The 14619-nt window shown below is 40.3% G+C and overlaps 1 protein-coding gene across 2 annotated transcripts in view; it reads right to left on the reverse strand.

Moving 5' to 3' along the window:
• tnksa (tankyrase, TRF1-interacting ankyrin-related ADP-ribose polymerase a) overlaps positions 1-14619 on the reverse strand; it is a 139204-nt gene that overhangs the window by 78148 nt on the left and 46437 nt on the right. For both annotated transcript variants that reach the window (XM_059358436.1, XM_059358435.1), the window contains exons 5-6: positions 11818-11854; positions 4940-5015 (exon numbers count right to left, since the gene is read on the reverse strand). In XM_059358436.1, the coding sequence (XP_059214419.1) occupies positions 4940-5015; positions 11818-11854 (113 nt within the window). The remainder of the gene's footprint in view (positions 1-4939; positions 5016-11817; positions 11855-14619) is intronic.

Raw genomic sequence — 14619 nt, forward strand, 5'->3', positions numbered from 1 at the left:
CCTGTCGAAAAAGCCCAGTCTTGGTTGGTTGGTTGGTTCTGACACTGAAGAGGTGCGTTTTTCACAATATGTTGCCTTTATATTGCTTTCTATTGTCATTTTTCCCAATCATACTATCAAATACATCAAATTACTCTTCTTGGTGCAGACCATTGAAACCCCCAACTCACACCAAGTTGATTGAAACGCCTAACATCATGACATGAACAACAAGATCTCCAACCTAAACGACAGAATAGACCATTTGTCAACACCACCCATAATGACTCATATGAACGTTCGTCAAAATCAGCTCGCGGTACAGAGTGGAGCATTCTAAAAATAGCACACACGTCATTATACATACACGTATGGTTCACAGTTGTTGAAAAGGCTGCAGTTTCGGTGAATTTAGCCTACAAAACAACTGACCTAGGTTAAGGGCAAAAAAACGTCCTGGTAAGGCGTTACAAAAGGCAGTTTAAACAGTAAATAAATGTACGGAAATGTTGTTGTGAGTCACGGAACTTACGTTAAAAAAAGTAAGTATCGTTAAAAGTTGTTTACTTTTGTTTTCACATGGGGCATGAACCTCGTTCTCCTGGGTGAAAATCTGAAAGTCTGTTGGTTTGACATAGAAAGCATGGCTTCTCAATATTGCCCAACATCATAGTTAGTTTTTCCCTTGCTCCAATGTGCTCTTAAAAACCAGGCAAAATCAGTATGTTGGCAATGACGCACATCAGTGTATGTTGGTCTGTAATCATTGGTTTAAGAAAACTGAATCCCAGTTGCATTGGAGGTAATGTCAGACTGAAGATGGAAACAAGGCGTAATGAGTTGACAGTTCTGACTAATACCAGGCATCCAAATTACATCATAGTTTAACCACCTACCTAAACCAATCAGATCATAAAACATGATTTGTACTTGAACCCCAAGAAAGTCTAAAGTGAATCTTAAAAAAAAAGCTGTTAATGGTCACACGTTCATCCTTACCAGCCGACTGACTTCCATTAGTGGATTTACTCAAATGACATGAATGACAAGTAGGAAAGTTTTTGTTGTCCCTCACTCTCACCTAATATCTAAAGTTATTACGCAGAATTCACTCAATAATTTCGGTTAGCAGTGGGAAAGTAAATCCCCCATCACCCCATTAAATTACCCTAACACCATAATGAGGATAAAACTGCACTGGCGTGAAAATATATTCCATCTACTGTGCATGACTGCTTTCAGTCTGAGCAATTAAAGAGTATTACAAATACAGATTGTGCAGGAGAGGTCATTTCAGTATGTGTCTGAGCACAGTTTTTATTGGCCGCCTGGTTGGTTGCCTTCATCTACTTATGAACCATTAAAATTCAATGATCTCTTGTGTTTGTCCCTTGCATCTCAGACGAATTTTTAAATTACACGGTTTTTCCCTCGGGGTATCACGCCCCCCAGCAGGACACCTGCATGGATAATAGCCCGAGGATGTTCCCTCACAATTATGGGTATGATGGTGATATGATGGATACAAGCCGCAGCTGAGCATCATCAACAACACTGAAGTACCCATAATTATAGGAAAGAGCCTCCTCAAGGCTGTTGGAACATTTATGTGACAGTTACAAAGAGTACAGAGCAAAAGGCTCCTTTTGGCTCCCTGCTGTTCCCAATAGTTGTCATAGAAACCCATAAAGTACAGTGGGCCCTGGTTTGGTGACCAATAAATAACAGCAATCTGTTTTCTGGAAAATGCCTCTGACCAATCAAATCCTGAAACTACTTCTCCATGATAGCTTGCTTCTGCAAACATACAACTTTGTCTATTATTACAAAGGTGCAGCAAGGCATCCTAAAACATGCCTTTAGTTCAGGCTATTAATGGAAAATTTCAGTTTCAAATCACAATGGGGACGTTGTTTCATGCTGCACTACTCTCACAGGAATAATAGTTAAACCCCCAAGAGACATCTGCAAGAACTCCTGAATAGGGTTGCAAAGGGGTGGAAAATTTCAAGAAACTTTCCATGGGAGGTTAAGATGGGGAATATTGGAAATACTGAAAAATGTGAATTATGGAAATGTATGTGAATTTATAAAAAAATTATGGAAATTAAGTGGAAACTGGGGGTAATTTAAACAAACTGTATCATATCCAAACATAAATATAAACAAAAATCTCCCAAAAAGTCCCATTCAAAATGTTAAAATGTAACTTTATGTAGTCCATTGGCTCAAGTATGTGGCTTCAACAGTCGTGTGCTCTGAGCTCAAAAGTGTGGTCCAGACTTCTTGAAATCATCTGTGCATGTGATGGAGAAATACAAATAGCATGTAGGGGGCGTGGCCTCAGCAGCCTTGCAGTAAGCAGTGTGCTATGTGCATGTAATTGATGTATACCAGATATTCAAGTGTTCCTGCATTGAATCTGGCTGTCAATATTATGCTAAAATATACTTGCCTCAATTATATGTAAGTTCCCTGTTAAGGGCCAAGCTCCAATTTTGTAAAATCTTGGTTTATTCCTGTTAATTCCCATAAATTCCTGTTGATTCCCATGGAGAGTTGCCTACTTTAAAAATTCCTGGAATTTTGCAACCCTACTCCTGAAGGATCCCAAACCTGTTTGACCAATTGCCACAGTAGAGTGAAGCTTCAATCTCGCTTGGCTCTCAATGAAAAACCAGGTCAGCAGCAGTCTTTACTTCAGTCTGGTTGCAAAACAGTGATATGGAGGCCTACAGGGAGTACTTCAACTAAAGCTAGAAAACACAGAACTAGAAAGTTTTTTTCATTCATCCCAGGGACTAATTAGTCACAAGCTAGGCGTACTGCTGTGACCCAGCAGAGCTCAACCTGAGGCTCAGCACTCCCTGAGGATGCATGAGGGGATGCCGTGGTCACAAAAAAAATTCTATTAAGCGGAACAAGATGTAATACAGCACTTTCCTCTGTTGGCCAGTGTACTTTTGGTGTTACCTGGTGTTTCATTTAGCATTTCCAGCATTTCTTCAAGCCCCGAGGTCTCAGTCTGCACTCAATGCAATCTAACCGATTTAAATCCCGTGTGCGACATTAGCTGACTGTGAAACTCGGATCACGTTTTTGGTTCTTGTCAAGCAAGCAGAGCATACAGCTAATTACAAATAGATTACACACTCAATAGTCTTGCATAACCTGACCTATCTGCACGGTGCTGTGTCAATGCTGGAGAAATGTCAGGCTGCATTCACTTTTCATTCTGCAGGTTCTGAGGTAAAAAAAATGTTTTAAAAAAACTCTGGCTTGCTTGTATTTCTATAAACCAATCACAATCGTCTTGGGCAGCACTAAACCCAGGTTACAGTGACAGCACCCATGCAAAACAGATGGCAGAAATAGAGGACAAGAAGGAGAGATCTTCATGAAATACGGTCGGTGGCAGGCTTATACAAAAAGCCTTCATCTAGTGAGTGGGACTACACACTCCATAATCCTTTTTCCATACACATGTGCTGGCTTGACTTGGTTTAACTTGGTTTGACTTGGTGCAACAGCCCAATGTGGCAGGCATTTGCATCTTTATGTCTGTAACTGATGAAGCTTTTATCTTTGGAGTCGATGACGTCTAGAAGCAGCACCTTCTTTTGAGCCGTAAACTAATGTGCTTTGCAACAGTTGTTGGAAGCCATCGACTCATCACCATGGATTGTCAGGCTGTTGATGCGACATTGCTTATCATCTACCACATATTGCTTGTAAAAAAGGAATAATGAAATGGATCGTGAAGATGAAGAGGAAGACGAAGCTACCGCTCAACACTGATCTGACGTCTGTGAAACCTCTTTCTCTGGGATTACTAACATTATAATCCAGAAAATTGACGATTCAGAAGCAGAAGTGCTGTTCCCAGCCATGCTTTGGACCACAATTTGCAATGAATGCAAAGCACAGTGTTTGCAGGTTTATCATATCTGAGCCATGGCAATTGGATTGGACATTCTTTGCTAAAGGCATATATTCTGGCCCTTTTGTACGTGGTAGAGTGGGACCTTCCACTGATGTAGGGTCAAGATTAGACAGGAGATTAGAGGAGACAGGTGGTGGACCAACTACTTCCATGGACTACCGGTATGTTTTAAAGGCATATTATGCAGGAATTGTTGCTTAGCGTTTGTAAACATTCAAAATTGGCCCCTCCCCCGTGGTTTGACAAAGGTAAAAATCAATCCCCTGATGCAACTTTGTCTGCTTGGCATTTCTCCTTGCTATATCTTTTTATTTTTACAGTGCCGTGTAAACTTTTTTCTTAGCTTCTTGGCCAAATGGTGACATCCAAAAGGTCAGAGCCAATGAGAGCCAGAGAAGGGGCAGGTTGGAAAATAAATAACACCATAAACATACTGCTAAATGTCAGGTGCATCAGTGCAGCCAATGGAAATGTTCGCAGTCGCATTTGACAGATATTTCTTTGGTTACATGCATCCATATTGGTCACACTCTGATCCTTGCTAAACAAGAACATCTGCACCTATTATATATTCCTCAATCAGCTGAAGAAGCAGCACAGCCAACACTTGAACTTCACCATTTACTGTCATCATTTTTTGGTATCAGGGACAGTAAAAGAGCTGTCCCAGAGTCTGTCAGTGTTCAGCGTGTTGCTATGCACTGCTATTGTTCAGCATGAGTGCTAATTTATTCACTGAAGGGCCTGTGTCTCCATCTATTCATTCCAATGAGTGACAACCAGGAAAGGCTGCTAATGCCTGCTGGAGAGCACTTGGATTATTTGATACAACCGAGCCCCACAGCTGTCAATAACAGAACTTGTTTCACTCTGCTGGTCAAAATTAAAAAATAAAACCTTCAAGCACCAGTTGGTTTTGTCGCTTGATGACTTTCCTGAGGTGCAGTCGTACAGAAAATGCCAGTGATGAGTTTGTTACAGTGCGTGTGTTTCTGTGTGCGGATGCTTCGCACTTACCTTGCGGCCGTCGCTCGCGTGGCAGTTGACGTTGAGCGGAGTGAGCAAGGCCATTAGCTTCTCCTCGTTTCCACTCCTGCGAATGTACACACACAAACACACACACATTAGATAGAAAACATCCAACACCAGAGAGGATTAGTGCTGTTCCTCAGCAGGAGAGTGTGTGGGGGAGAAAATGAGGGAGAATGAGATAAGAAAAAGACGAATTTCATCTGCAGGAACAGACTGACATAAAGGAATGTTTAGGGGATGGATCGAAGTGCGTGTGCGTGCGTGTGTGTGTGTGTGTGTGTGTGTGTGTGTGTGTGTTCTTGTACTTCCTACAGAGTGAGGACCGGAACACGTTTTTAACCAACAGAGTGAGGACATTTTTGTGAAGTGAGGACATTTCAGCCGGTCCTCACTTCAATAAAGGCTTGTTTGAGAGTTCAGACTTTGTTTTAAGGTTAAGGTTACAATTAGATTTATGTTAGGGTTGGGCATTTAGTTGTGATGGTGAATGTTAGGATAAGGGTTAGGGTAAGGGGCTCGGGAATTCACTATTCCAATGAGGGCCCTCACAAAGATAGAAGTACAAGAATGTGTGTGTGTGCGTGTGTGTGTGTGTTTTCTTGTAAACCTGACTGCAACAAGCTAAACAGAACCTGCTAGAAAAGACCATTTAGCCTAGCTGCAGTGGAGTTAAGATTTGGTCTATGCTGCTGATCTGTTTCCTGCTTCCTAGGCTGGCTGCCCTGGCATCGGGTGACCACCAGGAAAGTGTTGCCAAGGCAGCGACCAATCCAACCATCATCGCAGTGACAGCCGTAAAGGAAGAAGCTGTCACACAGAAAGAAAAGGATTATTCTCCTATTCTCCCATGTTCCCCTCCTCTCTCTCTCTCTCCTTTTACTTTTGTTACTCGGGCCTCTCCTTCTCCTTCCTTTTCTTTCTTTCTATATTTTTCACTCCCTGAACAAAAAGGAGACATTCACATCCTCTCCATCTCTTTGTCACTCTCGCTGTTTTCTCTACCGTTTATCTGCTGCTCTCCGACCCTTTCACCGTCACTTGCTTCTCATCTGAGCTGTGCACCTTTGCCCTCCCTCTCCACTTTCAGCTTCTCCTTCTCCACCTTTACCTCCAATTCTCCGCGTCTTCCTTTTACTACTCTCGTTCTTATTTTATTCCTTTTCTCAACTCGCCACCTCCTGCTGCTGTTAGCCTGGCACAAGGGAGCCTTCATTTTGATGCAAACAACATCTTGAGGGTTGTACGGGGAGGAAGAATATGAAGCTGTTTGTGTATGTTTGTGTGTGTGTGTGTGAGTGAGTTATGGATGGATGATAGATTTATGGACAGCACAACTTAGCATCTAGTAGATTTACAATAGGCGTGTTTCCATCAATGATTTGCGCATTTTGAAGATTTGCATAAGAAAAGCTTGATGGAAACACCAAAATTAGGAAAAAAAATTTGAGAAAATGCTACTAAAAGTTTTTGCACACGATGGGGTGGATTTTGTTTTTTGAAAAATAGTTAATGTGCTAATCAGGAGATGGAAACAATGTCTCCGCTCTGCAGGTCAAGATGAGCTGATATGGAAAAACAATTATAAGTTGCCCAAATGAATAGAGGTGTGTGTGTTGGGGGGGGGGGGGGGGGGGGGGGGGGATCGCAATATTTTGCATGGCAATATTATATCGACTCATGGCTGCCAAGTATCAATATTTAGAGTTCCGAGTTCCCAGTGAGCTACTGTTTACTGATGGTTTAGCTTACAGCAAAACATTACACTGCCATCTTCTGACCAATGTACGTTTATGCAGCTTTGTTTATTCGCTCTGAACCAGAGCAAATAAATAAAATGATTTAAATGTCTCTAATTTGCTTTTTCTTTAATGCGACATTTCAAAATTTCGCTTCATAATTCGATTCCACTTTAATGGAAATGGGCTATTGATCAATCAAGCCAAAAAACAGAAGCAAAGGAAGGAAAGGAAATAGACTTATTTCCCAAAATCTCTCTTTTAAGTGGTTCCAAAGCATCAGTTCCAGGATATGTATCTTGGTTATATCACCATCACAAATCCAGTCATATGTCATATTTTGATTCTGCCTACAGCATTTCAAAGGTGCATTCAGCAGTGTCTTGTTGTTGTTGTGAGTGTTTTGTGCGTCTGATCTCACCACAAATGATCTACAGCGGCCCACAGGGGACAGCGCTCGCAACCATGCCTGAATATTCATCAGTTTCTTACACGTGAAGGGGAGACGAAAATGTATTTCTGAGAATCTCTGTAAGTGTGACTGGATCTTCACGGCTTCTTACATCTCCGCTTTCATCTCAAAGCCTTCCAAATCACTTAAGCTGCATGTTAATGGTATGAAGTTACAGGAGATTAACAGCAGCAGCCTTCTGGGTGCTTTACATTTATATTTGGATTGGTGCAGCTCTAATCAATGTTTTTATATTATTAATGGATAAAATAAATAGGTTTGTACCGTGGTCGCTGCGAAGAGTCAGAGTGTCCATTAATTCCAAAGCCTTGTTGTAATTATTTCTGTTATTAAATGTCGCTCTTCAGTGCCTCACACTCTTCAGTGCCACAGGAACAGACTGTAGCACACAAGCTGAAAGAAGTGCCTTGTTGTGATTCAATGTTATTGACTTTCAATCTTGCTAGCATAACATTAGCTTTCTGGCTAACACATGAGCCAAGGGCTTCTATGAAATGAACAGACGAGAAATATCTCTGGGTGTTAAGATACAGTCCTGGTCAAAAGTTTGGACACAACTTCTCATTTAATGGTTTTTCTTCATATTTAATATTTTTTACATGATTAGACCACCCATGTTTTCTTCAATTTCTTGTTCATTTTATTTCCTGGTACAACTAAAGGTACACATGTTTGGACAAATATAATGATAACAACAAAAATAGCTCATAAAAGGTTAATTTAAGAGCTGATATCTAGACATTTTCCATACTTTTATTGATAATGATTTTGGTTATTATCAAGAAAACCATGGAAAATGGCTAGATATTAGGCATTAAAATGAACAAGATATTGAAGAAAAACAATGGTCTAATATTTTTTTCCATGACTGTAGATTAATACTGAAGACATCAAACCTATAAAAGAACACATATGGAATCATGTAGTAAGTATGTAGTAGTAGTAGTAGTAGTATGTAGTGCGTAGTAAGTGTTAAACAAACCAGAATGTTTTATTTTTTAGATTATATCAAAGCTGTCATCAAAGTAGTAGTTGCTTTGATGACAGCTTTGCACACTTCTGTTATTCTCTCGGTCAGCTTCATGAGCTGCTCACCTGGATGGTTTTCAGTTAACAGGTGCGCCTCGTCAAGAGTTAATTTGTGGAATTTCTTTCCTTCTTAATGTGTTTGAGACCATCAAAGCAAAAGGTTAAAGACTACTTTGAAGAATCTAAAATAGAAAACACATTCTGGTTTGTTTAACACTTTCTAACTACATAATTCCACATGTGTTCCATCATAGTTTTTACATCTTTAATATGAATCTACAATGTAGAAGAGTTAATAAAGATGAATAACCATTGAAACCAATTGAATGAGAAGGTGTGTCCAAACTTTTGTCTGGTACTATATATCTAAGGTTCTTCCTATTTACTGGAGTAGCGAACAATGTTTCCATTGAATAAGAACCTTATGAAATGGTAATGATTGTTCCAGATTTAAGTCAAGTTTTTTTTTTTCAAACCACCACATATTAACTCTACATTTTGATTGCAAAACGCATGAAGATATAACTAATGGTCTTCATTTTTTTTTCTTTGGCAAGTGACCTTTCTTTTCTTTTCTTTAAGCAGGATGATGTCCTTCACAGTGTCCATAATCAGGCAATAATGGACTGCTCAGAGGCAACCGTCCTCCGTTTCTGTCCTCCGTTTCTGTCCTCCGTTTCATCCATAAATTCCTGTTAATGGACACCTTGTAGGGCATTTGTCCTTACATAATATGAAACGACTCGCTTGTTATGTAAAGCCACAGGCACACCTACTTTTTATAAGTAGTGTACTTAAATACAATATTTGTACTTTTCAGTGCCGGGAGTCTGAGAGGCAGCGGACTGCTCACTGGTTGGACTCTCAAGTTTCTCCGACATGACGGTCTCTGTACAACAAGTTCTCTAACCGAACGGACAGAAGAGGTTGTGTGTCAGTAACACCCATTACGACACGTATGTATGTACGTATCGCGGCTCGGATTTCGCGGATTGCAGTACATCGGCACATTCTAAAAAATAGCACACATGTCATCATACATACACGTATGGTTTGTGGTTGTAAAAAAAAGGTTATAGGTTATAAAACCACTGACCTAGGTTTAGGGCAAAAACCTTCCTGGTAAGGCATTATAAAATAAGACAGTTTAAAAAGTAAATAAATGTACGTAAATGCCGGAAGTGAAGTAGTTACAAGGGTCACACGAATACCGCAAGATAGGTAAAAAAAAACGTAAGTTACGTTAAAAAAAAAACTTGGTTGGTTTACTTTTGTTTTCACAAGGGACACAAAACCTACTCTCCTGGGTAAAAGGCAGCCGTTAGTTCGAACGTAAGCTAACATTAGCTACATAAACAATGTAAACAACAAACAACAAATAACTTAAGTTAAAAATAATTTACTTTTGTTTTCACACAGGACACAAACCCCGCTCTCCTGGGTGAAAGTCCGCCGTTAGTTGGACACATCCACCACCCCAGCCACTAACCGACTGCAGGAATCCGCCATTGTAACTTTGATTCACTTATACATCAGCAAGATGGCGGCGGAAGCATTGCAGCAGATGGTGAAATACGTAAATATAGTTCGTATTTCGCTGCCTGTTCACACAACCTATAATGACGTTTTTGAGGGGAGAACAGGCTGCTCTGTGTCAGCCTTGGTTTCCATGATAATAATATTTAATTTAAGCACCATGCTGTCCTTTTTCTTTTGTTTTTATGTTTTCCTCTTGTGAAGGTTCTCCGGTTCTTGTCGATGTGATGCGTGTGTTTTTTATTGAGCAACAATGGACTGGGCCCAAGCCAAATTTCCCTTCTGGGACAATAAAGTTGAACCTAACCTATTAGTCTTTCCACTATTTTATACTTCTACTCCACTACATTTCAGAAAATATATTTGAATGATCCTCTCCTTTAAGGAGATAAAACAGTTGATTCCATTTTACAACATTTACAGCTAACAGATCATAAGAGAAAGCACAGATCATCAAAGACTGAATCAACCAGACTTGACTTGCTGGTTGTCAGCTGACTGGCCGCATTAAAGCGACTGATTTGGTTTACAGAAATATTTCTGTTCTGCAGTCACGAACATTAATGATTGTTTTTCCAGTCAATGCATGGAGCCAGTCATCACTACATCACTCTCAGACTACATACCATTTTACCAGCTTATTATTATTCTATACCGCTGCGCAAGGATGCTGTTTGGGCCACAAATAGAAAGGGGGAAGAAGAAAGAAATAAAGCAGAAAAACAACAATATCCCATAAGCCATGTGTGGGAGTTATTTGACCAAAAACTCAACCCTAAAGAAAGTGGAAAATAAGAGGAAAAAAAGAAGAAATTCCACTGAAAAATGACATTGGTGATGAGCCAGTCAGTGGCTCAGCTGTGATAGAGGCACACTGAGTTCACAGTTCACACTTAAACAGCCTGCTGACCCCATAATACACTGGGGTACTGCTATGTGAGGCCAGCTGCTTCCTTGTGTGTGTGTGTGTGTGTGTGTGTGTGTGTGTGTGTGTGTGTGTGTGTGTGTGTGTGTGTGTGTGTATGCCTGGGAGAGAGAGAGAGAGAGAGGGAGAGAGAAAGAGGGGGGAGAGTGAGAGAAAAGGAGGGAGGCTGTTGAGGCATTGAGCGCTCAGCCACCCACACACAATCCCAAACGAAAGCTTTGCCATTTCCTCATGCAATAGACAAAAACACACACACACACACACACACACACATAAACACATTGCCCACATGCACTGCCTGCAACCATAACATGCCTCCAAAATGCACAAGTGTCCCTGGCCCACATGTTCTTCGGATCTGAAAAACCTGACTACTGTAGGAGCTGTGTGTGTGTGTGTGTGTGTGTGTGTGTGTGTGTGTGTGTGCCTGTGCGCGTGCATGTGTGTAGTAATAAACAGTGAGGGAGCGGCAAAATGACTGAATGATGATGGAAAACGATGGAATTCGAACAAAAGACAGAAAAAAAAGCCAAAGAGAGGAAGAAGAAACAAAGGAAACAGCATGAGAAAGGAGGAGATAAAAGGAGAGTTTAAATAAGAGGAAAATGGGAGAGGAAAGGAAATGAAAGAAACAAGAAACAAGAAAGGAGAAAAAAGCCAGGAAATGAGAGAAAGGAGACGGTCCCAAAAAGGGAAAAAGGCGAAAAAGATGAGAGAGGAAAAGACAGGAAATGAGAGAGGAGAGGGACGAGAAGAAGCAAAAAATAACAAGAGAGGAAGATAAGGAACAAGAACCGGAAACAGAAAACATAAGTGGATCAAAGAGGAGAGAAAGAGGAGAGGAAGGGGAGGCAGCAAAGAAGAGAGAATAGGGAAGAAGAAGAAGATAAGAATGAAAGGGAAAAAGACAGGAAATGATCAAAATAAGAAGAGGAAATTAGGTTAAACAGGAAAAGAGGAGGAGAGGAGAGGGGACAAGGAGGGAAGAGAGGAAACAAGAAAAAAAAAGTCAGAAGTGAGCAGGTGAACAGGGAAGAGGAAAAACCAACAGAGGAGGAAAAACATGAAAGGGATGTCACAAAGCAGGAAGAGAAGCATAACAAGGCGAGAAAAGAGGAGAGAAGGAAAGAAGAAGAAGAAGAAAACAAAGAGTGTTGGTACTCACCTCGCCGCCTCCAGCAGCTCATCCTTCTTGTATTCACCTAGATGGTTACAGAAGATCATAGTGTCAGACAACTGGCCGCCAACACACAACGACCACACACACACACACATGATCAGCCACACACACATGTAAAGACACACACAGAGGAAGGATCTATCCATCGGGGGAAGACATCCTCTCTCTCTCTCTCTCTTTCTTTCTTTCTATCTCTCCTCCTCACTCCCCCCCTCCTCCTCCTCCTCCTCTCTTTCTCTCTTTCTCTCCCATTCTCGTTCAGTGCGCACCCCTCTGGCTCCGGTTGCCGTGGCGATGCGTTGCCGGCAGCGACCACAGCACGTTCATTGTTTGGGCGACGAGCAGCGGACTGACACGCGCTCTGCCTCTATCCGTCCGTGTGTCTGTCCATCCCTCCCTCCTTTGCCGCGTTTGTCTCCCGTCTCTCTGCCGCCGCTCATGCTGCTAACCATCTTCCCTTGTTCTCCATCATCTCTGTCCCTCTCTCTCTCTCTCTCTCTTTCTGTCTCCCTGCTTCTTCTTTTTTTTCCTGTGGGCTCAGGAGGCGCAGTTACCATAAAAAAAAAAACACAACAGAAATAAACAAACCCCTCCCCCTAGCTCCCTCGCCCTCTCTCCAGCGCTCTCTCCCTCCCTTAGCCCCGCCCCCCTGCTACTACAGTCACAACACACATACACCTTCCCATATGTGTCTGTTCTGCCTGGGAAACAGAAAGGGGCGGGGGAGACAGAAGCTGCTGTCAGACACTGAGCCTAGAACATTTCTGGATTGATCTGTCTCTTTAAATAATGTTTCATGCAATGTATTGGGTTCCATTTGATATAAAGGTGCATCTCAATACATTAGAATACAAAGGTGTGAATCAGCAGAGGCCCCACGATTTGATTTTATCCCGATACTAAACTCACAATACAATATTATTGTGATTTTAAGCATTTTGCGATATGGTGAGTATTGCGATTAAATATATTGTGATTTAACTGTTTAACTGTCCACAAATTAAATCTAATCAAGAATTGTTTTGTTAAATAAGTGAGAATTCTCAGTCTATTCATCTCACTTCTGTCTTTTTATTTCTCCACAATGAGAGTCAAACCTACAAACTGACCAAAAAAGTATTCAGTCGAACTGAACTTTACTGATATCAAACATGTATGGACGACAACAACTTTCCTCAACTTTAAGCTTCACTGCACTAACTTTTTGAAAGAAACATCAAAAATAGCCTAACAATATCCTGGTACCTATAGATTCCTTAGATCTTCTAGTATCATATGAAAATACTGACAGCCCCCCGATGCTAAATATCGATACTTGGCAGCCATGAATCGATATAATATCGCCAAGAAAAACATCACGTTACTATGCTGTATCGATTTTTTTCCCCCCACCTCTATTAGAATATGGTGGAAAAGTCCATTTCCAGTAGTTCAAGCCAAATAGTATTGAGTCATATAGATGGACATACTTTTCAGAAGCAATCGTTTCCATATTAAACATACTTTTTAAAATTGGTCTTTTGAAAGATTACATTTTTTTTGAGACACTGAATTTAAGGTCTTCATTAAATGTAAGCCATAATCATTATAATTAGAAGAAATTAAATAAATTAAGACATGAAATGTTTCATTTTGTGTGTAATGGATCTATATAATGTGTTATTTCTACTTTTTTACTTACTTTTTTTTTTACTTTTTTACTTTTAATTACTGACATAAATAAACTTTTCTATGATATACTAATTTATTGAGATGCACCTGTAGAAAATCATTGTTTTACTGATTAGTCGAAACTGAAGCAGCAGAGATGGAAATGACTTCTCAATTCTGGTCCTTATCATAGGTCTAAAGTTCTAAAAAAAACACTACACTTCCCAGAATGCAAGTGTCTCCCATCCTCCCTGTACACCAGGCTTGCTTCTAATATATATATATATTTTTTTACGTCCGACCTGATATAAAACTAGAAGAGCACTCAGTGCCAAAGCCATGTTAATGTTCTGACTTCAGGGGGTGTTTAATTAATTTTCCCAGTTGGGAGCCCATTTTCCCGATTCTTGAGACACCACATGAATGCAGCACAAATGCCCTTGCAAAGTAAGTCCACTAAGTTTTATGAAAATCTGGCCAGTAGTTATTCCACAATTCTGCAGCCAAAAAGACAAACAAACTGAAAAACTAATTTCTAAACTTTAGAAAGCTCACCTCAGAGCCGCAGAATACATTATAAAACAGTTTTCTCAAACTGAGTAGTCGTCCATGTGATGAGTTAACTGAACTTCATGTGTAAAATTGCTGGAGTTTCCCTTTAAGTGTGACGTTAGAGTCAGCAGACAGTTCTCGTTGCTTAAGTTAGTTACACTTTGAAACTTCACCAGTTAACACATTACATCTTGTTTGGAGTGGTGGAATGTAACTAAATATATTAACTCAAGTACTGTACTTAAGTGCAATTTTGAGGTACTTGTGCTTTAGTATTTTCATTTAATGTAACTTTAAACTTCTACTGCACTACATTTTAGAGGAAGATATTGTACTTTTTACTCCACTACATTTAGCTGACAGCTTCAGTTACTATTCAGGTCGAGATTTAACATGAAAACATGGTCAATTTAAAGTGATTAGAAATTTTTTACTTAAGTAAGGGATCTGATACTTACTTCCACCACTGCTTGCTTGTTTAATGTGCACAAAAACAAAAATGTAAAATATGTTCTGGTGTAAAAACTGGGCAATGTACTGTCAAAATTATATAAAATACATACTTTTCAGAGGCCAACATTTCCA

Source organism: Centropristis striata, chromosome 19, assembly GCF_030273125.1.
Source record: "Centropristis striata isolate RG_2023a ecotype Rhode Island chromosome 19, C.striata_1.0, whole genome shotgun sequence".
NCBI classification, from domain to species: domain Eukaryota; kingdom Metazoa; phylum Chordata; class Actinopteri; order Perciformes; family Serranidae; genus Centropristis; species Centropristis striata.